At 48.4% G+C, this 26,767-nt stretch overlaps 2 protein-coding genes across 11 annotated transcripts in view; one reads left to right on the top strand and one right to left on the bottom strand.

The window, feature by feature from the left end:
- ZNF740 (zinc finger protein 740) overlaps positions 1-3,475 on the bottom strand; it is a 9,598-nt gene extending 6,123 nt beyond the window's left edge. For 3 of the 6 annotated variants that reach the window (XM_027106420.1, XM_027106419.1, XM_027106422.1), the window contains exons 1-2: positions 3,066-3,178; positions 1,876-2,190 (exon numbers count right to left, since the gene is read on the bottom strand). Coding sequence is in view for 4 of the 6 variants with exons in the window: in XM_027106419.1 (XP_026962220.1) it covers positions 1,876-1,884 (9 nt within the window). In the remaining 2 variants the exon portion in view is untranslated. The other 3 variants (XR_003432793.1, XM_027106417.1, XM_027106418.1) reach the window with 2 other exon arrangements.
- Positions 3,052-26,767, top strand: CSAD (cysteine sulfinic acid decarboxylase). 5 transcript variants are annotated; one of them, XM_027106412.1, is made up of 15 exons: positions 3,052-3,171; positions 19,852-19,988; positions 20,272-20,398; positions 20,478-20,568; positions 20,910-21,016; positions 21,478-21,593; positions 22,064-22,143; positions 22,457-22,511; positions 23,870-23,986; positions 24,069-24,133; positions 24,419-24,500; positions 24,921-25,120; positions 25,276-25,327; positions 25,488-25,577; positions 26,358-26,767. In XM_027106412.1, the coding sequence occupies exons 2-15, from the start codon at positions 19,863-19,865 to the stop codon at positions 26,529-26,531; spliced, it is 1,482 nt and encodes a 493-aa protein (XP_026962213.1). In that variant the 5' UTR covers positions 3,052-3,171; positions 19,852-19,862; the 3' UTR covers positions 26,532-26,767. The 5 variants fall into 5 exon arrangements, with proteins under 5 accessions (XP_026962213.1, XP_026962212.1, XP_026962211.1 ...); XM_027106410.1 differs by lacking the exon at positions 3,052-3,171 and adding an exon at positions 5,388-6,241; XM_027106409.1 differs by lacking the exon at positions 3,052-3,171 and adding an exon at positions 16,940-18,647.

The following is a 26,767-nucleotide window of genomic DNA, read 5'->3' as shown; positions in this document are numbered from 1 at the left end:
AGCTACTAACATGCTGCTTCTCTCTAGGGAGCGTCCCTCCTCACCACAAAACCCTGCTTCCTTCAAGAGTCCTCCCTAACTCACCTCACCAGGAACTACTCACTTTGTCATCTGTCAGCATTTAGATACAGACCAAGTGAATAATCAATGTCATTGACACTTCTGTCATTGACACTTCTCTCATTAGCACTGTGCTGGGTAAAGCATGTGTCTATGTATTACTCTGAAGTATTTCTAAGCCTTGTGTGTGGGCATGAGGGTCTCTCCTGTTGACCCACTGACACGGGAGATTTCTAGGGGAACTTCCTTCTTCCTCCCTTGATGACACTCAGCTTCACAGAGCCCACTTACGATTGGCAGACCTCACTGGTGCCAAATGTACATTCTATCGGGTCCTACAAACATGTTTATCAGTAAAGTTAGATTAATTTCTCCCTTTAGATTTTAAATTCCCTAGATGTTGCCAATTACAACAGATATAAAAATTAAAACACTTGGAAGGATTTTGGAGTTGAATATACAATTTCTCTCCTCCACCCCGGCCCACCATTTATATGTGTGCATATCCATATTTTTTCACATTCCCTGCTATACATACAGTTTAAAAATGACTTAAGCAAGAGTGAACACGATGCTGTGAAGTGGGCTGCAAACAAAGGAAGAAGAAACTGAAGGGCTCCTACTCTGCATGGAAAGGAGGAAGCTATGCATGCAGCTGGAAGAAAGCCAATTATACTGTAATCAGGCTGCCATCCTGGTGAGACTGGTAGGGGAGGGTCCCTGGAAGGAAGCTGGGAGCAGCTCTGGGGTTGCCTGCATATAGCTTTTCTACCCAGATAACTACAATAACCTATCAAATCATCCTGTCTCTCCAATCCATCCTGTATCCCCGCAATGACAATTACCTTCCAAATACACTGATGTGACGTCACTCTGCTGCTTAGCATTCTTCAGAGAGTTCCCATTCCTTACAGAATAAAGACTAATTCCTCAGCAAGGCATAAAAGGCCCTTCAGTCACTCTGCTTGTTTCCCCAGGAAACAACTCCCTTTCCCTAACGTTCCCATCTATCACTATCTACCACATTCCTCTAACCAGGCCCCACTTAAATCCTTTCCTCCTTAACTAGCAAACTACCTGCTGTACTCCTAACATCACCACATCCTTCCACGTCTCTAAGCCTCTGCCCATGCAGTTCTCCTTGTCTGAATGCCCTGTTCTGCTTGTTTATCTAGCAAAATCCTATGCATCCTTCCAGCTTCAACTTTTTTCATCCAAGCAGAAGGATCATTCCTCTCCTTCAGTGTACATACCTCTATTATTGCACATTCCTTCAATCAACAGATTCACTATGTCTCTACTACTAGCCAGCCACTAGGCAAGGTGTTGTGAATATAAAGATAAACAATACAGTGTCTCTTCATCTCCCCCCGCCCCAACCCAACTAGCCTGGAAGCTTGTTGGGGACAGGGACAATTTTATTCATCTTTGTATTCCCAGCACAATGCCTTGCATGTAACAGGAGCTCACTAAATTCCCGTTAAAAAAAACAAATGAAGCATTCACCAGACTGTTCACTCCCTCGTGCCCCTCAGCAGTTAATGTACCAAGTGTAAACTGAGTACATGTTGCTTTGCAAATGTCCCATCAGGGCCTGTGATGCAGTATAGCCTACCTCCTTCATTTGACTGGAAGCTCCCTGAAGGCAGGGGCTGTGGCCTGTCTCCTTTCCTTCCTCTAGATCTCCCCCTGGTGCTTAATACAGAGCTTCGCTCACTGGGTTGGTCAATATGTTGACTAAGGCAGCATTCAAGAGTGAAACTGCAAACACGCCTCCCAGTGATCTTGAAGGAGGAGGACTCGAGAGCTTTTTACCTGAGCCATGCTGATTTCTCTTAATGCAACCCAAAAGTTCACGAGTTTCTCGATCCACCTTTTCTTAAGACACTGTTGTTTGAAGAACTGTCACCAAATCACTGTAACAGCTCCTTCGTGTCCCTTCAGTCCTGCTGCCATACTGAACTGCCTTTGTCTTCAAACAGAACTTAGTGTCCTCCAAAAGGAAGATAGATGTTCCAAGAATCCCTGGTCTCTGCCTGGTTCCTGCTTACTATCTGAAGAAAAAGAGTCTTCCAGTCTTGGTTTTCCAGCTGAATTCTCTAGATGAAGTTCACGATCTGTTTCAGAAACCTGAAACCAGAAAGGGAGATGGGGCTGTTAGGTGCAACATCCTCAGGCCATACAACCTGCAGTGAGGTGAACTCTTTTTTTGCCAGGCGCTCTCTGTGCAACTCCAAAAGAAGACATCAGTCAAGCAGAGTTTTCTTTCTAGGTCATGAGTTGAAACTGGTCTCCGGGCAGCCAACAGGAGCAAAAGTAACTGGGGCCTCTGGTGGAGGAACTGCAGCAGGCCAACGGCTTGGCTTTTCCATCTTAGAACTGGAAGAAGGGGGCGGAGGTCGTCTGGGGCTTTTGTGTACAGTGGGCCGGCCCGCGAAGCTCGCACTCTATTAAGGCGACCAGAAGTGTGGTAGAGAAAAGCTCAGGGGCTATCGCTGGGCGCTTGGGCAGCAGGCAGAAATCGAACCGGCGGTACGTGCCCGGGCCGGCCCACACGTGCGCATTCTCCGAGTCAGCCCGAAGGTACGTAAACTCGCTGCGGAGGTGGAAGGCAGGGAGGCGAAGCCCAGCTCTGTGCATTCCCTCCCATCTTCCCTCCCTCGCGCCAGCCAGCCAGCCAGCCAGCCAGCCAGCCAGCCAGCCAGCCAGCCAGCCAGCCAGCCAGCCGCTGCGCCCGCCGCACGCACCCGGAGAGAGCCGAGGAGCGCGCAAGGTGCGTGCTCGCGCCCGCGTCCCTTCAGAGCAAGCCCCCTCAGCCCAGCCGGTGACGCGGCCGGACGGTGATGTGCGCGCAGCCCCTACCCCTCCCCGGGAGCGCCCTCCCTTCGCCACGCGCCCCTCCTCCCCTCCCCTCCCCCTTCCCGCGGGGCGCCCCACGGCCTGCGAACTGCTGAAGCGCTGCCGTCTGCCCAGACGACGCTGCGCTCACTGGGGCGTGCTCCTACCTGCCAGGCGCGGCCTCCTGCTGTCTCCCCGGCCGCGCGGCCCCTCCTCCAGGCCGCAGCACGCCGTGCCAACCCCGTGGCCACCGCTGCCCCCGCCGGAACCGAGGCAAGTTTACAAACACCAACCCGGGACCCGTTTCCCCGGAAGCACTTCTCCTTCCCCCCTCGTCCTCTCCCCCCTGAGCAGCATTATCCACTTCCGGGCTCGCGACCCTGGACGGGCGGGGGCAGACAGAAAGGGGGTGAGGCTGAGGACTCACCGAGGGAGTGCAGCTGGCGAGTGGGCGGTGCCGGCGCGCGGAAGGACGGGAAGAGGGAGGATCGGAGGTACGGCGCTTGCGCCGTTGTAGGGGCGCGCCCCGGCGGCCATCTTGATTCAGGGAAGGAACGAGGGCCCTGAAATGTTGGTACGCTGAGTGTTAGTTGAGCGGTTTTGCCAGGTGAGCTGGTTAGGACTCCTTGAAGAACCGCCATCACTCTCCCTTCCTCCCAGATGTTCTCCCTGTCGCTTCTGAGCCTGGAGCCCCAAATAAAGCCAGAATACTTCGTACCAGACTTTTTCATGTAATTCGGTCGAGGTCATCTTTACCCGACCTTTCCATCAGGCCCAGATCTGCAGATTCTGAGGGCCGCCGCGTCAGCTGGGAGGGGAGTTAACTTTTTTTGCACGCTCCTGCCGAGTACACTCGACTCCACTCTGAGAACGGATGCCCTGGCATGGTCTGCGCACCCCGAAGCCTCTGATTTCCCTATATCACTTCGCCTTTATTCCAGACCGTCCACAATCTAACATTGGTCTCCTCGCCTGGAAAAAGCCATAGGACTCCCCTCAGTAGGAGAATGTAATCTCTTTGGAGACTTAGCGATGCAGGGTGCCCGTGGGACCGGCTACATTAGGAAAACTTGAGCCTTTCTTTAAATTCTATTCCCAACTTTAGGGAGGGGTTCTGCTAAAGATGGGCTATGCATTTAGTGCACTTGATGGAAGGAAATGTCGATTCTATTTAGGTGTGTCAGATTGTGAGTTTAGGAGAATTAACAGAGATGCCAAAAGAAAAAAAAATATTTATGAAAGAAGAATTGCCAGCTACCTTTTGTACACAGATTTAATTTCCCTGAGCGCTCCATTTTTTGAGTAATTGACAGCAAATCCTTGTGCTCTTAGGATCATCATAGAACAGATAAAATGGAGCGAGATCATCAGAAATAAATCTTTAATTTAAAAAAAATTAGCTCATGCTTATTTTAATAAGTCCACATGGCACAAAAGAATTAAAAGGCATGGGCTTCCCTGGTGGTGCAGTGGTTGAGAGTCCGCCTGCCGATGCAGGGGACGCGGGTTCTGTGCCCCGGTCCGGGAAGATCCCACATGCCGGCGGAGCGGCTGGGCCCGTGAGCCATGGCCGCTGAGCCTGCGCGGCCGGAGCCTGTGCTCCGCAACGGGAGAGGCCACAGCAGTGAGAGGCCCGCGTACCCCCACCCCAAAAAAAAAAGAATTAAAAGGCAAAAAATATTTTGCCATTTACTATTCCATGCTCCTGAAGGTAGTCACTTTTACAAGTTTGGTGTATATACATCCAAGCTTTTTTCTATGTTCATTAGTTTGTTATTTCATCCAAAACATATTTTTGAGCACCTACAATGGACCACACAAGTGTATTTTAGACATTTTCTAAGTCATTTCACATTTTAAAAATTGTTGCATAGTATTCCAACTATTTTAATTTGTCTAGACCCATCCTGATGAACATTTAGGTTACTTATAGCTTTTTTGTATAAGTATAGTTTCTTTTTGTTTTTCTAGATAGATTCGTAGGTAGGATATGTGCATTTTAAATTTTAATAGATTCTGTGAAATTGAATTTCAGAAGTTTGTAACAATTTACACACTCAGAGCCATGTGTGAATGTCCCCATTTCCTACAACCTTGGCAATACTGGATGCTATGAATTTTTGTACAGTTGCCAACTTGATAGGTGAAAAATAGTAATTTCATTATTTTAAGTTGCATGTCGTTAATAGTGAAGTTGAGCATCTCTTGTTGCTTTTTTTTTTTTTTTTTTGCGATACGCGGGCCTCTCACTGTTGTGGCCTCTCCCGTTGCGGAGCACAGGCTCTGGACGTGCAGGCTCAGCGGCCATGGCTCACGGGCCCAGCCTATCCGCCGGCATGTGGGATCTTCCCGGACCAGGGCATGAACCCGTGTCCCCTGCATCGGCAGGCGGACTCTCAACCACTGCGCCACCAGGGAAGCCCCTCTTGTTGCTTTTTGACCATTTTAATTGTTTTCGTAAACTGCCTGTTCACATCTTTTGCCTGTTAAGGAAAAAAAGATCATTTGTCTATTTCGTATTGATTGGTAGTAATCTCCATGTTATATTAACTTTTCATTTGTCATATGCTTTTAAAATATTTTCTCTTAGTTTTTCATTTATCTTTGAACTTTTCTTAGAGTGAAAGTTATGCTTTATGGGAAAATATTTGAAACATTCCTATGAAAATAGGAGCAAGACAAGAATGTTTACGATCAAAACTAATATTCTATTAAAGCTACTGGCCACTCAAAAGTCATTATTATTTTCATATTTTTATACTCATTATTTTCACATGATATATCCATCCACAAAGAGAATCAGTTGACAAGATACTAAAACCAGTGAGTTCAGCAGCATCGCCAGATATACGATTAACAAACAAAAATTATATAAATAAGATATGAGAACAATAATCAACCATAAAAATGTCATAGAAGGTTCTCATTCACAATAAAAATGTTACATTATAGACGTAAATTTAATAGGAAATTGCAAATTATGCATTAAGAAAATCAGATTATTTTAGTGGAAGAAAAAAAGGGCTGATTATTATTTTTGGCTGCACCACGCGGCTTGCGGGATCTTAGTTCCCCGACCGGGGATCGAACCTGGGCCAAGGCAGTGAAAGCACTGAGTCCTAACCACTGGACTGCCAGAGAATTCCCAAAAGGCTTGATTAGATGGAGAGTTTTACCATGTCCGTGAACAGGAAGACTTAATATTGCAGAGACACAGTTTTTACTTTAGGTTAAATTCTTATTAAAACAGGACTTTGCATGGAACTTAAGCTGACTTTTAAATCTGCATGGAAAGGAAAAATTGCGAGGAAAGCAAAAACCGTTTTTGGAAAGCAATGAGTAGGTAAAATAATGGTGGGGGAGGGGAAATAAAGCCATAAATCATCTTTAACCACTTTATTTATTTAAAAAATATTTATTTATGTAGCTGCATTGGGTCATAGTTGTGGCACGTGGGATCTTCGTTGCCACGTGCGGGATCTTTAGTTGTGGCATGCGAGATCTAGTTCCCTGACCAGGGATTGAACCCCAGCCCGCTGCATTGGGAGCGCAGAGTCTTAGCCACTGGAGCACCAGGGAAGTCTCTAACCACTTTAATGGTGTCTTTCTTTACACAGAATTTTAAAAGTTTTATGTAGTCAGATCTGCCTGTGGCTTTTGGGTTTTTGTGATATGCTACCTCAAGATTATAGAAATATTTCCCTGTACTTCCTTCTGGTATTTTTATGGTTGTATGTTTTCAGTTTTATGTCTTTATCTCAACTGCAGTTTATTTTCTTTAATTTTTATTTTCTTTATTTATTTTTAAATTAATTAATTTTTGGCTGCGTTGGGTCTTCGTTGCTGTGCGTGGGCTTTCTCTAGTTGTGGTCAGTGGGGGCTGTTCTTTGTTGTGGTACGCAGGCTTCTCATTGCGATGGCTTCTCTTGTTGTGGAGCACGGGCTCTAGCAGTGCGGGCTTCAGTAGTTGCAGCACGCGGGCTCAGTAGTTGTGGCTCGTGGGCTGTAGAGCCCAGGCTCAGTAGTTGTGGCGCACGGGCTTAGTTGCACCGCGGCATGTGGGATCTTCCCGGACCAGGGCTCGAACCCATGTTCCCTGCATTGGCAGGCGGATTCTTAACCACCGCACCACCAGGGAAGTCCCTGCAGTTTATTTGTGTGTGTGGTGAGTAGTGAGAAATGCCAGACTTAAAAGGGACCAATAATGTAATGGGAGAGGTACTAGCCTAGATGCCAGAAAATCAGTGATCTAGGCTTCCTCCTATGTCACCTTTGTAATTTTGGACAAATTAATCTCACTTTTTTTTTGTCTCAAGAGCCCTTGACTCGAAAATGAGGGTGAATAAATACTTTTTCAGGCAAATTTCTAGCACTACTGTGAGGCTCAAATGAGATCATAGGTGAGAAGGCTTTATGAAGAAAAAAAAACCCTTTGCAAATCTTCTAAGTTATCTTTAATACTGATTTTTGGTTTATGCATATCAATGTAAGTGTAGTGCAGCATCATTTTTCAGTATCTGGAAATAGTTTATTCAAGTTTGTGGAAGACTTTGGGGGAAGGGAGAGGAGAGTGGGAAAGATGAAAACTAACATTTTTCTGAATGCCTATTTCATATTTGGTGCTTTACTTAAGGAAAGATAAGACTTAGACCTCTCTTCCCAGGAGTTTACAGTCTAGAAGAGGGGAAAACACTGTACACATAAGAATTGGAGCCACTGTTAACGTGGGTGTTGAGTCGGTGGGGTTTGTTAATAGGTAGACAGCTAGGTCAGTGTTTTCACTTTCTCACAATAAGCCTGGCTGAAAGTGCTTTAAGAAGCAACTGCCCTAATCCCTTTGCCCTCAGGCAGGCCTCCTCCTGGGCGACCTTCCCTACTTTCTCTGGTACACTGTCCCCACAGGCCCACCCCATCTCTTTTTCAGGTAGTATTGTAATGATTACCGATTAGTCTTTTCCTGTACCAGATCTCTATTGCCTTAAGGACAGCTGGAATGTTTTCTCTTTGAAGGTTGCCCTGGGCCAATTGAGCAGAGTTAACCAGCCCTCCCTTTCTTTAGTGAGGAGCAAGCCTTTATTTTATGTGCTGGCTTCCCTCCTGGCCTGTTAGCTGGAGCAAACAAGGCAGACACAACACCTGGGGCAGTGCCAGGCATTAGATAGTCAGTGTTTGTTGAACTACCTGAACTCGTTCCTCTCTCTGAGAGCCAGTTAGGCTGCATAGTAGAAATGAGCAGTATGTGGCTACCTTTGTCACCTGGTAGACCTTTTAGATGAGAGTTGATTGAGGAGAGTTGGGAAACCACCTGGTGTAATGGGGTCATTCCTTGAGCCTGGCAATTTGTTTGTTTGTTTGTTTGTTTTTACATCTTTATTGGAGTATAATTGCTTTACAATGGTGTGTTAGTTTCTGCTTTATAACAAAGTGAATCAGTTATACATATACATATGTTCCCATATCTCTTCCCTCTTGCGTCTCCCTCTCTCCCACCCTCCCTATCCCACCCCTCCAGGCGGTCACAAAGCACCAAGCTGATCTCCCTGTGCTATGTGGCTGCTTCCCACTAGCTATCTATTTTACGTTTGGTAGTGTATATATGTCCATGCCTCTCTCTCTTTGTCACAGCTTACCCTTCCCCCTCCCCATATCCTCAAGTCCCTTCTCTTGTGTCCCTTCTCTTGTGTCCCTTCTCTTGTGTCCCTTCTCTTGTGTCCCTTCTCTTGTGTCCCTTCTCTTGTGTCTTGTGTCTGTGTCTTTATTCCTGTCTTTCCCCTAGGTTTTTCATGACATTTTTTTTTAAATTCCATATATATGTGTTAGCATACGGTATTTGTCTTCCTCTTTCTGACTTACTTCGCTCCGTATGACAGACTCTAGGTCTATCCACCTCATTACAGGTAGCTCAATTTCGTTTCTTTTTATGAGCCTGGCAATTTGTATAGTTTGGAATTCTTGTTGCCCCTTCATTCCTCCTTAATCTTTTACGTTGCTTAAAAATAATATTTATTTTAATTACATAAGTCAATGGAATTATCATATAAAATTATAAAAATATAGAAGTGTGTAAATAAGAAAATGAAAATCATCTATAATCCCGATACTGAGAAATAACCGCAGTTAGTATTTTGAAGACTTTTCCCATCTTTTACAGTTTTTTAAAAAAGTGCATGGGGAGTGACTGCTAACAGTTATGGGGTTTCTTTTTGGGATGATGAAAATGTTCTGGACAGTGTGATCGATGCACAACTTCGTGAATATACTAAAAACCACTGAATTGTACACTTTAAAAGGGTGAGTTTTGTGGTTTGTGAATCGTATCTCAATAAAGCTGTTTTTTGTTTCTTTCTTTTAATGCTTGTAAGGGTTAAGAATCCACCTGCCAGTGCAGGGGACACGGGTTCGAGCCCTGGTCTGGGAAGATCTCACGTGCCGCGGAGCAATAAGTCCGTGTGCCACAACTACTGAGCATGCGTGCCTAGAGCCCATGCTCCGCAACAAGAGAAGCCACAGCAATGAGAAGCCCGCACACTGCAATGAAGAGTAGCCCCCGCTCGCCGCAAGTAGAGAAAGCCCGCGCACAGCAGCAAAGACCCAATGCAGCCAAAAATAAGATAAATAAAATAAATAAATTTAAAATGCTTGTAGGTACATTCACACAGTATTGTTTTCTGAACTGAAAGTGCATATACAGTGCTTCTTTGCTGCTAAATGATTTAGCACGTTTCCTAAGAATAACATTCTTTTACATAACTACGATGCAATGATCAAGTTCAGGAAATGGAGCACTGATAGAAGAATTCTAATACTTATGAGGCCTTTCATTGTCAGATTCCACCAGTTCTTCCAGTAACTTTCTTCACAGCAGGTTTTTTTCTTCCTTATCCAGGAGGCTATTTAAGATCACATATTCCTTTTGGTTGTAATGTCTCTAGTTTCCTTCAATCTGGAACAGTTCCTCAGTCTTTCTTTGATTTTCATGATGTTGACAGTTTTGAAGATTACAGGCTACATTGTTTCGTAGAATGATCCTCAATTTAGAAACATCTGTTTCCTCATGTTTAAATTCAGGTTGTGCTTCTTTGCCATTTTTCCATACCTCACGTCAGAAGGCCCACGATGTCCATCCATCCCATTACTGGTGATGTTAGCATTGATCACTTGGGTAAGGTGGTGTCCGCCAGATTTCTCCACTGTAAAGTTACCACTTCCCTTTAAAGTGCTTTTAAGGAAAAGAATTTTACAGCATAACACAGAAGAAAAAGCTTTATCCAGGTTTTAGTGTTCTGCTGATTTTTTTTTTTTTTTTTTTTTTTTTTCTGTACGTGGGCCTCTCACTGTTGTGGCCTCTCCCATTGCGGAGCACAGGCTCCGGACGTGCAGGCTCAGCGGCCATGGCTCACAGGCCCAGACTCTCCGTGGCATGTGGGATCTTCCTGGACCAGGGCACGAACCCGCGTCCCCTGCATCGGCAGGTGGACTCTCAACCACTGTGCCACCAGGGAAGCCCCTCTGCTGATGGTTTTTTTTTTTTTTCTGCTGATGTTTTGAATGAGAAATAAAGATACAACATTTGAAGACTAAATAAAAAGGAAAAAAATCAGCCAAGGATGAGGAGGCAGGAGCTCAGTTAGAATCTAGGTTTCAGAAGATGGTACCATTCACTTAACCAGGGAACTGAAGAAAAAGAGCCTCAAGAAAAAGGCTCATAATGAGTCCACTTTTGGACCTGTTGAGTGTGAAGTCCTGTGAGACTTCCAAATTAGGCAGGTGGCATCATGGATCTTGGCTGGGGAGAGATGTCTGGGATGGAGGAGTCACCAGCATGTAGCCCTGGAAACAGAGTAGATTGTCCAGGGAGAGGTGCAGAACACAGATGAAAGAGGCCATGGGATAGAACCCTGAGGGAGGGCCAGAGGAAGGTGAAAAGGCAAAGGGAACTAAGAAATGGTCAGGGGTAGTCATATGGAAGCCAGTGAAAGAAAATGTTTCAAGATGGGATGGCAAACTATGTCTGCTGGCTCCAGAGGGGTCAAGTAGGATAAAGATGATATGTGTCCATTGGATTTGGAGGCAGGGATGTTCTTGGTGGCATTGAAGGTGTAAGCTACATGGTGGTGGGCTCAGGAAAGTGTGAGAGGAGAGGAAATGAGATGGAGTGGAGACAACTCTTTTAAGAAGGTTGGCTGAGAAGAGAAGGTGGCTGGAGTGGGAATGTGTTGTGAGAGGTTTAGACAATTTAAAATGCTGTGAGAGGGCTTCCCTGGTGGCGCAGTGGTTGAGAGTCCACCTGCCGATGCAGGGGACGCGGGTTCGTGCACCAATCCAGGGGGATCCCACATGCCGCGGAGCGGCTGGGCCCGTGAGCCATGGCCGCTGAGCCTGCCTGTCCGGAGCCTGTGCTCCGCAACAGGAGAGGCCACAACAGTGAGAGGCCCGCATACTGCAAAAAAAATAATAAAATAAAAAATAAAATGCTGTGAGAAAGAGGTAGTGGGAAGAAGAGTTGGAGAAATGGGGGGCGGGGGTCATCAAGAGGGTATCCCTGAAGGAGAAGGAGAGGAACCCCTTAGACCAATGGGTCCAACTCAGATGTCTACAGGGCCAGGCAGGTAAAGCAGATGAGTGAGGTGGACTAGTGTGGACTGAGGTAAAACAGAATGCAAAATTCTAAGGGCCTGTGGCCAGTCCTCTTCTGAGGATTGTCATCCAATCATCATCCATTGTCATGCACTTCACAGTGCCCCCTTGTGGGAGGAATATACATCCTCACCCCACTGCCCCAGGGCTTGCTTTGGTCAACTGGATCTGACCAGATATGCCGTATGCTAGGTCTGAGCAGAAGTTTTAGGAGCTGGTGCATGGTTTTCTCTTCTGTGAGAACATTGTGTCCCAAGTAGGGGCTGTTCCTTCAGCCTGGGTCTTGGAATAAAGGCATATGAATCAGAGCTATAGCCAACCCTACCACCAATATAAACCTTGAAAGAGAAATAAATCTCTGTTGTAAGGCAGTGGTCCCCCCTGCCCCGCAACCGTGCACGGCTTGCAGGATCTTAGTTCCCCAACCAGAGATCGAACCCTCACCCCCTGCAGTGTAAGCACGGAGTCTTAACCACTGGACCACCAGGGAAGTCCCAAGACGGTGGGGTTTTGAAGTCATTAGTTACCACAGCAAAACTGACAAATACTGGAGTTCAACCAAAATAAAGCTATACTAAGATATTTTTTTACTCCTCGAATTAAAAAGATTCAGAAGTTTGACAGCATGCTCTGTTACTGAGGCTGAGAACACAGACGCTTTCATACATTGGTGTCACCTCTATGGATGTTGGCAATCCTTATCAAAGTTACAAATGCAGATGGCTGTAATCAGAAAGACAGACAATAACAAGTCTGTCAAGGATGTGGAGAAATGGGAACCCTCATGGGAATGTAAAATAGTGTAGTCACTTTGGAAAGCAGTTCGGCAGTTCCTCAAAGAGTTAAATGTGGGACTTCCCTGGTGGTGCAGTGCTTAAGACTCCTCGCTCCCAATGCAGGGGGCCTGGGTTCGATCCCTGGTCAGGGAACTAGATCCCACATACATGCCGCAACTAAGAGTTCGCATGCCACAACTAAGGAGGCCTCCTGCTGCAACTAAGGAGTCTGTGAGCTGCAACTAAGGCCTGGCGCAACAACAACAAAAAGTCAAACGTAAAGTTACTTTATGAGCTAGCAATTCCACTACCAGGTATGTACCCAAGAGAATTGAAAACATGTCCACACAAAAAATTGTATATTAATGTTCATAGCAGCATTATTCACAATAGCTTAATTGTGGAAGCAACCTAAATGTCCATCAATTGATGGATACTTGAAATGTGGTATATCCATACAATGGAATATTATCTGATCATAAAAGGGAATGCAGTTCTGATACATGCTACAACATGGATGAACCTTGAAAACATTATGCTAAGTAAAAGAAGCCAGTCACAGAAGATAACATACTGTTTGTTTCCATTTATGTGAAAGTGTCCAGAATAGGCAGATCTTTAGAGGCAGAAAAAAGATGAGTGGTTGTCAGTGGTGGGGGGAGGGGAGAATGGGGAGTTCCTTTCTGTGAGGATGAGAATGTTCTGGAATTAGTGATGATGGTGGCACAATTTTGTTACTACATGAACAACCACTGAATTGTACGATTTATTTATTTTTTATTTAAAAATTGTTTTTGGTACCCCAGGTGGGACTGAATTGTACAATTTAAAAGGATATGCTTTAGAGTATGTAAATTATCTCAATAAAGCTGTTATATTAAAAAATAAGAATGAGGAAGTTCTATACGTTCTATATGATCACTCATATACTGTTAACTGAAAAAATGCAAGGTGCACAACAGGGATTATATGCTTTTATGTGAAAAAGGAGAAAATAATATATATATACATTTGTTAGTATTTGCATTAAAAACTCTGAAAGATTATCTGAGACACTAATAAAAATAGTTATCTGGAATGGGGCATATGGAATGGGGTGGAAATTAGACTTTTCACTATTAATATTTTCATGTATTTTGGTTTTGAACTACCTGAATATGTTGCTTATTCAAAAATCTAAAAATTGAAAAGAAAACCCAATGAATGCACAACTATAATAATAATAAAGGGGGAACTCCAACTACAGCATTGTTGCTCCTTAAAATTCAGGCCCAGTGTTGCTAGATCTTCTGATTTTTTTCACAAGAAGCTGGAAGTTTCGGTATTGACAATTTTTTTTTAAAGTTTTAAAATGTACTATGCAAGCCAAACAAAACCATGTCTATGGGTAGCAGTTGGCCCTCCGTCTTCCAGTTTGTGACCTGTGCTTTAGACTGTGAACCTCAGGAGGGCAGGGCTGTGGTCTTTTGCTCTCCATTGTGACCTCTAGTGGTCACCAAAGTGCTTGGCACATATATACCAGATAATGAATAAATACTGAAGTAAGGCAGAGAGGGATCCAGAGTGCAGGTGACAAAAAGTTGAGTGAGTTTGGATGGTTTTTATTTTCTATAAGAAATTTGAAATGAGAGGGAAACAGGGAGAAGGTTGATAGGTCAATAATTTGAGAGGTTTGGGAAATTTTTGAAATAATTGTTCCAGAGAGTTGGAGATAGAGCTGACAATAGAAGAATAGTAATGTTGCCAGGCAGTGTTGTGTGTCCAGTTGAGAGAGTCATTGCTGCTTTTTGCCTCTGAAGATGGTTACTACCTTCATCACAGTCCTGGGAATTCCCTTCACCTCTCTCCTGTGTTGGGCGAAATATGATGTGGTCTGATTCTCTGTCCTTTGTCTGTGACCTGGTTTGGGTTTTGTCTCTGGAAGTCTTTGGATCCTCCATTGTTCTGAAACAATATTATCATCTGTCTTCCTGTTGGTCATTCAGTGGATCCATTTGATCGATTCTGTTCTATAAAGCTTTTTTTTTTTTTTTTTTTTAATTTCTTTCCACCTTTTTCCCCTTCTCTTTCTGAAACTTCTATTAGTTGACTCTTGGGCCTTTTGGATCGATCTTCTATAGTTCTTTTATGTTTTGTTGCCCATCTCTTTATATTTTTATCTTTCTGTGTGATTTTCTTGACTGCCATTTCAGTTGTCATATTTTTAAAACCCTAGAGCTTCTCATTGTTCTCTGAGTGTTCCTTTTTGAGAGCAACCCCCCCCCTTTTTTTTTTGTTATGAGTGCAGTATCTTCCTGAATTTTTGAAGCTTTCTTCTGCTCCTTGCATTTCTTCTCTTCTACCAAATACCTTTTTTCAGTGTGTCTGTTTTTACCTCTGTGGTTCACATTAGGGGCTTTCCTCAAGTGTCGGGTAGTCCCTGGCTGGCTGTCTGCTCACATTTAAGAGTGAGGCACTAAGGCATATTGGAAGGCCCAAGTGCATAGAAAGGATGTATTTATTGACTTGTGGGCATCACTGACTAGGTGATTGGGCGAGGCCTGAAATAAGTGTCAGGTCTTTTCTCTAGGGCTATTGAGATTAGTTTCTTCAGAGAGGACTCCTTCAGTCTCCTGACCCTGGAAGGTTTACCCCAGGCCACTGGTTCTGAACACTGATCGGGAGAAAGGACTTGACTGGATACCTCCCGCTAATCCTCTTGTATTCAGTACAGTGCCTCCTCCTCAACTTCTGCTGTGCTTGGCATCCCTAAGTCCCAGCTGCTCCATTTCAGTTTCTCTAGAAAACAGACTTCCTGCTTCTTTGGAATTAGGTGGAGGAGAGGGGAGTTGCCTCGCTGAATGGGCAGGGGGAGAAGAGTGAGGGCCTAAATGTTCCTTGTATAAATTTTCATCTAATTTCCACGTTTTTAGCTGTGCTTCTTCCTCCTGGCTTCCCAGGTAGCTACTGTTGTAAATTCCTGAGCCTTTCTGGGCTTCTGCCCTAAGAAGCAGCTTATATCCTGTTGGCATAACCCTCTGCAGACAGAGTGGCTTTAACTTTTTGCATTTGCTGAACCAGTTACCACTTCTCATCTGCTTTCTATCTTCTACAGTTATTCACATCTCTCACCTCTTGTCTCCCATCTGCTTTATTATTCTTTTTTTTTTTTTTTTTGCGGTACGCGGGCCTCTCACTGTTGTGGCCTCTCCCGTTGCGGAGCACAGGCTCCGGACGCGCAGGCTCAGTGGCCGTGGCTCTCGGGCCCAGCCACTCCGCGGCATGTGGGATCTTCCCGGACCAGGGCACGAACCCGTGTCCCCTGCATCGGCAGGCGGACTCTCAACCACTGAGGCACCAGGGAAGCCCTGCTTTATTCTTCTGAATTTAAAATTCCACTGATATAATTTAGTGGGGTTTCAGGAAGGAGTATTGGTAAACATATGCATTTAATCTGGTATGTTTTATTGGAATGAGCAGAGACCATGAATTTATAGCAAAACCAATTTGAATGGTTAGGTGGTTTTCACTAGCAGAATTCAGCAGTCCTGGTGGATTTGGTAAGAGAAGGACTGGCCAGTTGGATTGGGGTTTTGCCAGGTGGATTTGGTGGAAGGACATTAGGGCCAGGGAGTTGAGGATTTTGGACAAAGAGTGGTTGAAACAACAGACCGTACAATCTAGGTTGTGTAAGTGAAGGAAAGAAAGATACAACGGAGTTGATGGCTGGAGGAATTTATGAACTAAAGATCCCATGAAGTAAGAAAAACTTGTCAATTTTTTTTTGAATTTTATTTTATGTATTTTTTTATATAGCAGGTTCTTATTAGTTATCTATTTTATACATATTAGTGTATATATGTCAATCCCAATCTCTCAGTTCATCCCACCATCCACCCCCGCCACTTTCCCCCCTTGCTGTCCGTACAAAACTTGTCAATTTTTAAACAAACCCTACTTGGTCCTTCCAGCATCTTCTCAGCCAGGGACGAAAGTGCTATTCCTAAGTTTATTTATGTTTCTTTGCTTTATTATTCTATCTTGGGGGTTAATGTCCTTCTTGCTTTGTAAAAGCAAAACTCTCTCAGGTCCCCAGGACAGGATTCTGTGTGGGGCGTGAGGGTAGGGATGCCTCACCTCCTTGTTTACCCTGGAGGAAACTGGGGGTGTTCAGAGCCCTTGCCTCCACCTTTCTTTCTTTTTTTTTCTTTGCGGTACGCGGGCCTCTCACTGTTGTGGCCTCTCCCGTTGTGGAGCACAGGCTCCAGATGCGCAGGCTCAGCGGCCATGGCTCACGGGCCCAGCCGCGCCGTGGCATGTGGGACCTTCCTGGACCGGGGCACGAACCCGTGTCCCCTGCATCGGCAGGCGGACTCTCAACCACTGCGCCACCAGGGAAGCCCTTTTTTTTTTTTAAATTTATTAAATTTATTTATTTTTGGCTGCACTGGGTCTTTGTTGCTATGCACAGGCTTTGTCTAGTTGCGGTGAGCGGGGCTACTCTTCGTTGTGGTGCGCGGGCTTCTCATTGCAGTGGCTTCTCTTGTTGCAGAGCACGGGCTCTAGGCACGCGGTCTTCAGTAGTTGTGGCACGCAGGCTCGGTAGTTGTGGCTCGCGGGCTTAGTTGCTCCATGGCATGTGGAGCCCCAGACCAGGGCTCGAACCCGTGTTCCCTGCATTGGCAGGCAGATTCATAACCACTGCGCCACCAGGGAAGTCCCCACCTTTCATTTCTGAGTGGTGACTTTGGTGGAATGGATACAGAAGGGACCGGGTGGACAGAGCCAAGTCTTCCCTGCAGACCTCTTTTCAGAGCTTTGGGAAAAGCCTTCCTCCAGCCTGGGGTCTCTCTTTCTTCACCAGTCGTTCCCTCCTTGCAGCCTGTTTTCCACTCCCCTGGCCTGCTTGCCCTATCTAACAGCCTGAGCTGATGAACACCCACAGATACCTTGGAGGTTCTCTCTTTAAATCCCTTATTTTACAGAAACTGAGGCCCTGAGGTGTACTCACTCCTGGCCCAGAAGCCTTTGTGCCAAAGCAAGCTCAGAGGCTGAGGGAGCCCCGCATGAGGCGGTGGAGCCTGATGATTAGGAGCGGGGTCTTCAGAGCCCCACACACCCTTGTCCAGACCCAGCTCAGCCACATACTGGCTGCATGACCTGGACACGTTACATACGTAGTGTCTCTGAAATCTGTTTCCTCATCTTTAAATGTGTGTCATAAACTTAACTTCAGTCGTTGTGAAGATGAGAATAATGCATGTTAAGTACAGAATGAGGCATGTGGTAGGTACTTCCATGGTGCCTATTTTTATTAGCGTCTCTTCTTCTAGCCTTTCCACCTAAAACGCCCCACTGCTGCCACCTGTCAGGGGAGCCAGAGTGAGCACCGATGAAGGATTGAGTCTTATTCTCAAGGCTGAGTCAGTTCCCCTAGTTTCCCAAAACCCAATCTACTGAGGAGAAGTTTAAGGATAGGACCACTGGGGTCCCTTGGACCTGTGTTTTCAACTAGCTTGGGGTCCAGTGGCTGCTGACAGTGGATTATAACAGAGGAAGATTCCTTCCGTTCCATGTTTCCTGGATCCTCTTACCCCCTCATTTGGCGGGTTCCCCAGGCCTTGGTGTTTGCCCCTCTCTCCCTGGCCATCTCCGTGAGCATTCTCTCCCCTGGGGAATGGAGCCCATCACAAGGCTTCAGCTGTGCCCCACCTCTCGAGTCTGCTTCTCATTCCTGCATCTCAGCAGAGCTCTGGACCTGACTTCCTCCCATATGCATATTTGTAGCCCTGGACACTTCCACTTAGATGAGTATTTCCAAGAAATAACAATCTACTTTCCATCCAGCCTCCACTTTCTGCATCCCTATTTCTTTTATGGGCACCATTATTTTTCCAGTCACCCAGGCTTGAAACCCCAGGGTTGTCCTTGACCCTTCCTTCCCCTCCAATGTAGATTCCATAAGTCTTGAATTGAGTATAATCCAGCAAGTGGTTAAGCCTGCATATTCCTCTACCTGTCCTTCCCCAGCGACACCACCCTTATTCACGTGTGGCTCACCTCTTTCCTGGTTTACAGCAATGGCCTGTTCATTCTTCTGCATCCATCTGCTATACACTGGTCTTCTGAGAGCATTGTTTTCATCACATTAATCCTTGCCACAGAATCTTTCAGTGGCTTTCCATTTTCTGCAGGATAAAATCTAGATTCTTGGCCTGGCTGGCACTCAAGGCTGTCCATAATCTCTCGTGCAGCTCTGCCCACCCTGCCTTTGCTCCCGTGTCGTCCTTGCAGACCTTCTCTCCAGCCGGCCAGGCACCTTCACTGACCTGAGAATCAGCCATACTCATTCCTGATGTAAGCTCATGGCATTCCCCCCTGTCCCTGAATGCCTCTCTTCCTCCCTTTCTCCAGTCCTGTTTCTCCTGCCTGCTTTCAAGTTGTAGCCCCAGTCCCACTGCAGATCCTCCTCAGGCTTCAGCCTTCATCCATCTCTTCTCCTGAATAGCGCTTGGGATCAGCATCTTGCCAGCGCCCTGGGCTGTAACTGTTGCACGTGCATCAGTATCCCCCCTCCCCACCCACCAACCCCAGCACCCTGGTGTGAACACAGTTGGTGCTCACTTCAAACAGCCACTCCCGGGCTTCCCTGGTGGCGCAGTGGTTGAGAGTCCGCCTGCCGATGCAGGGGACACGGGTTCGTGCCCCGGTCCGGGAAGATCCCACATGCCGCGGAGCGGCTGGGCCCATGAGCCATGGCCGCTGAGCCTGTGCGTCCGGAGCCTGTGCTCCGCAGCGGGAGAGGCCACAACAGTGAGAGGCCCTCGTACTGCAAAAAAACAAAACAAAAACAAAAACAAACAGCCACTCCCTGTTTCTTGAGCACTCTCAACCTGCAAGGCACAGGATTATACTTAACGGTCTGCCTCCTCAGTGTGGCCTCCTTTTCTTCCTGCTCTTCAGAGAAGAGGGCTTTAGAAATCAGGACAGTTCTGAGAAGACTCTGGGGGTTGGGATGCAAAGAGATCGGCCTCTCAGGCCTGCCTAAACCATTACTCTGTTCCTCTCCAGTCTAAGTGAAGGTGGCATGTGTTTTTGCCTTACATCTCATCTCCCCGCTTCTTCATGTCAGCTAATGGTTATTCAGGAAACTTATCTCAACCTGCTGGCCCTATCCCAAATCTTCAGGGCATGGGTCATGAGAATGATGTCATGGCCATGTGACTGCTGCCTATACCTTGCTCCCTCTGCTGCCCTAGTCCTAACACTCTAAAAAGCCAGTTGTGTCCCCTGCTTCCAGCTCACCTGGACGAAGGCCTGAGCAGAAAGGTAAGCTTCTCACCTGTGCCTTTGGTGAGCAGTGGCCACTGGTTTCTACCTGCTCAGCACTTCTTTCCCACCTGTTTCTGCTGGCTCTCTCCCTGGGCGCTCTCACTTGCCTTATCTGTACAGTGAAGCCTGGGGCTAGGCCTTAGGCCCATTACGGAGTTGAAGTTCTTGCTGGTTAGGTCCAGGTGGGGTCCCCAGGCTGAGTAGGGAATAACTCCTGCTCTGCTCACAGATTTCCTCCTGATGGCTGACTCTCAACCACTCCTCTCCCTTGATGGGGACGCCGCGGCTGCAGAAGCCTTGCTCCGGGACGTGTTTGGGATTGTGGTGGATGAGGTCATTCGGAAAGGGACCAGTGCCTCCGAGAAGGTGGGTCTTTTCTCCCCCCTCCTCCTGCCCGTCAAACCTGGCTGAGAACTTTCCTCCTCTGTGCAGGCTTCTCCCCAGAATTCATCACTCTCGCTGTGTGCCTCAGGGATTACATACTGGGCCAGACTGTGTTTATTTACCCTTGTTCATGTGTTGCTTGGAAAATATTGCTAATTTGCTGTAAGTGCAGCTTGGTGGTGTCTTCTGTCTGCTGAGATGTGGTTTGGGCAGCCAGTCAGCGGGGTGCCTCCGCGCCCCCAGAATCTCCCGCTTCTCCTCCTAGGTCTGCGAGTGGAGGGAGCCAGAGGAGCTGAAGCAGCTTCTGGATTTGGAGCTGCGGAATGAGGGGGAGTCACAGGAGCAGATCCTGGAGCGCTGCCGGGCTGTGATCCGCTACAGTGTGAAGACCTGTAGGTCCTGGGTCCTGCGGGGAGGCGCGTCTAGAATTTGTACCCAGCTCCACACTGAGCCCTCGTCCCCCTTCTCCAGGTCACCCTCGTTTCTTCAACCAGCTCTTCTCAGGGTTGGACCCTCATGCCCTGGCCGGGCGCATTGTCACTGAGAGCCTCAACACCAGCCAGTGAGCCATCCCCGGGCCCCCTTGCACCACCCCGAAAGGATTTGGGTTTGTGGGAGACACACTCGGTGGGTAGGAGAGGAGAATGGTGCTTGCCCCCCTGTCTTTTCTGGGAATCTCTGCTGGCAGAGTCTTTCCCCTCGTACCCTTTGGGCTTCCTTTCTCAAGCTTTCTCATGCCTCCCGGCTCCAGTTTTTTCTCATCTTTTCCTCCCTGGTTCTTTTTCACCAACTCAGTCCTCTCTTTGGACCCTCTCTCACTCACTCTGTCCACCTCCTCTCTCCAACTCCTCGCAGAGTCTCTCCCTGTCTCTTTCCCATTCTCATCATTCCCTCTCCTGACAGGTACACATATGAGATCGCCCCCGTGTTTGTCCTCATGGAAGAAGAGGTGTTGAAGAAACTCCGGGCCCTGGTGGGCTGGAGCTCTGGGGACGGCGTCTTCTGCCCTGGTATGTAAACAGGAGGGGGGCCTTTCTTTGGCCTTTTCAAGGGTTCCTCCTTCCCCACTGTTCTCTTGCTGTAAGCTGGCAGGGAGGGGTGATTCTTCTTTGTTTCTTCTCCAGCTGGGCTCCGGCCAAACCAGAGACAAGCTGCCCAGTCCCCCGTATCCTCGTGTTTGCCAAATAATACATGGCATCAGTGCCTGCTGTCCTGGCGGGGGGGTGGGGTGGGGTGGGGTGGGGTGGTGGATCCTGGGATCAGCCCCGGATAAGGAGGGGGAGTCGGGATCTGCAGATCCCACTGTCTGGGTTATCAGCGTGCCATTTGTTGATCCCTCAGAACTCGTGGCCTGGTAGCCAATCACTTGTGCTTCTTTGATCAGTTCTTCTGGGTGGAGAGGTCAAGAGAGCCAAGCTCCAGTTTTGACCCACTGCCCCTCCCTCTTGCCACCACCCCTTCCCTGTGACAGGTGGCTCCATCTCCAACATGTATGCTGTGAACCTGGCCCGCTATCAGCGCTACCCGGATTGCAAACAGAGGGGCCTCTGGGCACTGCCGCCCCTGGCCCTTTTCACATCAGAGGAGGTGGGAAGAGGCACAGGCCTACCCTGGGCTCCCCGATTCTAATCTCCAGCCAGCTGAGTCCGAGACCTGTCAGATCCTCTGCCTGCTCAGACCCATCTCTTCCGAGACCAGCCTGCCCCCAGGCGGATGTGCTTCCTTCCAACCAAGGGGGCTGTGTAAACACTCCCCGTTCACCTTGCCTTCTGTGTGGGGGTAGCAGAGGGGCATCCAGTGCAGTGTACACAGTCCACACCCTTTCTGCTAAGAGTATGGGCCATGGGCCAGCAGCATCAGTATCACCTGGGAGCTTGTTAGAAATGCAGAATCTCGGGCCCCAGCCCAGACCTACTGAAGATGAATCTGCATTTTAACCAGACACACTGGTGATTTGTAGGCCCATGAGTATTTCAGAAGCCCTGGCCTACAGGGTCTCATCTGTTTGACCAGTCTCTCTCCTCCCCACCCTCCCTGCCCTCTGCCTTCCTCCACAGTGTCATTACTCTGTCAAGAAAGGAGCTGCTTTTCTGGGACTTGGCACCGACAGTGTCCGAATGGTCAAGGCAGATGAGAGGTGAAGGTCCTTCTGTCTGCATGTCTCAGACCCAGCCTGGCGCCGTGTGCCTTCTCATTGCCAGGGGCTCTGGCCTCTGGCGCACACCCCGGCGGACTTCTCTCCCTGCGCTGTTCCCACCGAATTGCCTCTGCTGTCTACCAGTGCCTGCTAGAGTCTCCGCCCTGTCCCCTGAGATCTGTTTACCCCTCTTAGGGAAAAATCAACACTGTGGCCTCTGCATTGCTAACTGCACATTACCCTGCTCTCGACAGTTCTGCTGCCCAGCCTAGAGAACCTATTACTCCCCTACCCACTAAGTTTTCTTTTCCAGAGGGAAAATGATCCCTGAGGATCTGGAGAGGCAGATCGGTCTGGCTGAGGCCGAGGTGAGTGAGTGAGGGGTGCTGAGGCAGTGGAACAGGACCCTTCTGTTCCTTTCTTGGAGGGTTCTTTGGCCTGTGCCTACTCAAGGCTCCCCTCATCCCTCCCCTTGATCTCTGTGCCCGTTTCCCTGGTGGGCTGAAGTGATGCCTGGGGAGCAAGGGCACTGTAGTCCTGCTGACACCCATGGGCAGTATCGGATCGCAGGGCAGGGGTAGGACTGAGTCACTGAGTGGAGTCCCATGGGGCACCGCAGGGAGGATGTTGGGGACCTGAGGTGTAGCCCAGAAGGTTTCTGTGAGCTGGCAGGGTCTGTGCAGGAAGTTCAGGAAGATGTGCGGGCCAGTGGTGAGCAATGCGGACTTGGAGCAATGGGAGATGTGGAGGCCCCTGCACGCCCCTCCGCACTAGGGGACATGGGAGCTGCTGCAGCTGTCTTGGAGGGCGTTTCAGCACTATCTATACCATTTTTATTTACTTATTTATTTATTTACAAATATTTATTTATTTATTTGGCTGCTGCGGGTCTTAGTTGTGGCATGCAGGATCTTTTAGTTGCGGCATGTGAACTCTTTTTTTAAAAAATAAATTTATTTATTTATTTTTGGCTGCATTGGGTCTTCGTTGCTGCGTGCGAGCTTTTCTCTAGTTGCTTTGAGAGGGGGCTACTTTTCTTTGAGGTGTGCGGGCTTCTCATTGTGGTGGCTTCTCTTGTTGTGGAGCACAGGCTTTAGGCGCGCGGTCTTCACTAGTTGTGGCTTGGGGTTCCCCCTCGCGGGCTCTAGAGCGCAAGCTCAGTAGTTGTGGCACACGGGCTTAGTTGCTCTGTGGCATGTGGGATCTTTCCAGACCAGGGCTCGAACCCATGTCCCCTGCATTGGCAGGTGGACTCTTAACCACTGCGCCACCAGGGAAGCCCTAGCTGGTATCAGTTCTTTTTTTAATGTTTTGTACAACTCATCAGTGAAGCTATCTGGGCCTGCGCTTTTCTTTGTTGTAGTTTTTTGAATACTAATTCAAGTTCCTCATAAACTTTTGTACTATTAGGATATTTAAAATAGCATTTTGATCTTCCAGTAAGACATTCAACTTTGTTGAAAGAGTATGAACTTTGGAAATAGACCATCAGACAGACCTAGGTTTGAACTCCATCTCTGGGTTTCAGCTTGGGGGCAGGTGTCTTAACTCCTCTGAATCTCAGTGTCCTCACTTGCAAATTAAAGGGGACAGTAACACGTTGTAAGGTTGCAAGGGCCCAGGTCAGGCACGTGAAGAATTGATAGAGCTGGATCTCAGCACCAGGCTCTGGGTAGCTCTTGAGATGACTTCACAGCCTCTTTCTCCCTCTGCATTTTTGCCACAGGGTGCTGTGCCATTCCTGGTCAGTGTCACCTCTGGCACTACCGTGCTGGGGGCCTTTGACCCTCTGGAGGCAGTTGCAGATGTGTGCCAGCGTCATGGACTGTGGCTGCACGTGGATGTGAGTGGTACTCAGGCCTGAGGATGGGGTGGGCTGAACTGAGGCCAAGGCCAAAGCCCACATTGTTCCTTTTGCTCCACAGGCCGCCTGGGGAGGGAGTGTCCTGCTGTCACAGACACATAGACATCTCCTGAATGGGATCCAGAGGTGCATACAGCCCCCTACACCCTGAATCTCACCCTTCAAATCCTTGATCCAGAGAGTAGTCTTGGACCAGGGAGCTCAGATGGGGGTAGGGGAAGGAGGCTGGTAGGAGGGAGATTGGAGAGATGGTTGATTGGGGCTGGGAGGTCAGACGTCAGACCTGGAAATTCTTCTGCTGGGCCGGGGTGAGACGGAAGCCCCTCTTACTGGAGATTTGGAAAGGTTGGGGCTCTGGTTGGGCAGCTTGAGGGGGAGCCAGCTGACCCTGCTTTGCTGTGCCCACCCCAGGGCTGACTCCGTGGCCTGGAATCCCCACAAGCTCCTCTCCGCAGGCCTGCAGTGCTCAGCTCTTCTTCTCCGGGACACCTCGGTGGGTCTGCCCCTCCCCCGCCCCGGCACCACCTCCCACCCTGGACCTCTGTCTTCTTTTCTATCCCACCTGAGAGGAGCTCCTGGCCTTACCATGTTCTCCTTGCCATGCCATCTGAAGCTGAATATCTGTGGGCACCCTAATCCCCTGTAGTGGGCTCCCTCACTCCCCTGTCTTCGTGCAAAGGAAAAAGTTCCCGGCTGAAGTTGTAATCGGAGGGATCCTGGGTCATTTGGGAAGAACTCTGAGTGTTGGAAGAAAACCCAGAGAGAGGGTTTCAGTCAGCTGGCAGCCGTCCCATCAGTGCCGCCTGGTTCCAGGGAAAGAAGCATGTGGACTGAGCTAAGAAATGGCCCAGTGCAGCTCTGGAGGAAACCTCGGCGGGGAGGGTGGGTCTGACTGTCTCCTCACCCTCCACAGAACCTGCTCAAGCGCTGCCACGGGTCCCAGGCCAGCTACCTGTTCCAGCAGGACAAGTTCTACGATGTGGCTCTGGACACTGGAGACAAGGTGGTGCAGTGTGGCCGCCGCGTGGACTGTCTGAAGCTGTGGCTCATGTGGAAGGCACAGGGCGGGCAGGGGCTGGAGCGGCGTGTGGACCAGGCCTTTGCCCTTGCCCGGTAGGAGTGGGGGCAGTCCCGTTTCCCCTCTCTGGGCTCCAGCCCTGCACCCCTTTCCTGCTCTTAGTGTCTCTTGACTCACTCTCTGGGTTGCTTTTGTTTCTGTATCTCTGCCTTTCCTCCTCCACCCATGATGTCTCACTCTGTGTTCACAGGTACCTGGTGGAGGAATTGAAGAAGCGGGAAACTTTTGAGTTGGTCATGGAGGTACGACCGACCTTGTGCTCTTTTTCATCCCCCGTCCCCCCGCCGTTCCCCTCTCACTGCCCCTCTTCCCCAGCAGAGCCCTGGTTGGGGAAGAGGGGCAGTGAGAGGGGAACGGTCCCCCTTCCTCAGCTCACACCTTCCTCTTCCTCATTCCTCCCAGCCTGAATTTGTCAACGTGTGTTTCTGGTTCGTGCCCCCCAGTCTGCGGGAGAAGAAGGGGAGTCCGGATTACGGTGAAAGGCTGGCTACGGTAGGCAGTCTCCTCCCTGCTCTGGTTAACCCATTAGGGAACCGATGCAGCTGGTGTGTTTCCGCCCCCTGCTGGCTGTAAGTGGCATGGCAGTTCCCTTGGCTAGTTCCTTTGCTCCTGAGGTGGGGACCGTGAACTGGAAGTCGACACCCACTTGTCCTCATTTCTGTGAGGCTGGGAATGGGGGATGCTTCTGGAAAGTATGAAGAAGACGGAGAGGGGCATTACAAGAAAAGTCACCAGTGTGAAGTACATAGATCCATGGTGTGGGGCATTCTGCTGGGAGCTCAGGCTCAGGACAGAGATGTGAGGCAGAAAGATCTTGGAGTTTTGCTCACTAATGCTGGGGACAGAGCAACCCTGTCAGGCCAGGAGGTATGTCCTGGTCGCTAAGGATAGATCGGTACTAGGTGCTGCAGATGATACGAAACATCAAAAATGTTATAGGAATTCAGAGAGGGGAGAAGAAGGTGTCGAGGATGATGAAGGCTTGAAGTTAGACTGAAAAAGCAGTGTTGAGATTCAGTAAAAAGTCAGGATTTAGCAGAAAATGGCCCATGTGGTAACGTGGAGAATGGTGAGACGTGAAAGAATGCAGGAGGTAGAGAAGGTCCAGTGGGCTGGATGTGGTGGCAAGGGTAAACTGGGGCCACGTCAGGATCCGAGCCGTGAGTTGCTGTCTCTGGAAGGTGTCTGGGTGGAGGGAGGTGCAAGTTGGGGAGCCCAGCCCCTCACCTGACCCCAGGCTGCAGCTGGAACGTTGCTCCACTCCTCCCACAGGTGGCCCCAATCCTCAAGGAGCGCATGGTGAGGAAGGGCTCCATGATGATTGGCTACCAGCCCCATGGTACCCGGGGCAACTTCTTCCGCATGGTCGTGGCCAACCCTGCGCTGACGCGGGCAGATATGGACTTCCTGCTGAATGAACTGGAACGGCTGGGCCAGGACCTCTGAGCCGCTCCTTCTCTGCTGGCCTGGACCCCTCCCCCAACCCTTACCATCTCCCTGTATCCCCTCCCCGTGTTCTCAAGAACAACCTCTCCAGGAAACAAAGCTGTCTTAATTTTTATGTGCTTTGACCCACTAACTCTCCTTTAAGTATTTGATATTAAGAGAATGTTTAAATAAATGATAGTATATCCATATGATGGAATATTACTCTGCCATTAAAATTATGTTTACAAAGAGGA

Source organism: Aethalodelphis obliquidens, unplaced genomic scaffold (genome assembly GCF_003676395.1).
Source record: "Aethalodelphis obliquidens isolate GAN/ISIS:26980383/991018 unplaced genomic scaffold, ASM367639v1 scaffold8, whole genome shotgun sequence".
Taxonomy (NCBI): Eukaryota; Metazoa; Chordata; class Mammalia; order Artiodactyla; family Delphinidae; genus Aethalodelphis; species Aethalodelphis obliquidens.
Note: the sequence above shows the minus strand (reverse complement) of the source record. Positions and strands in the feature narration are given on the sequence as shown.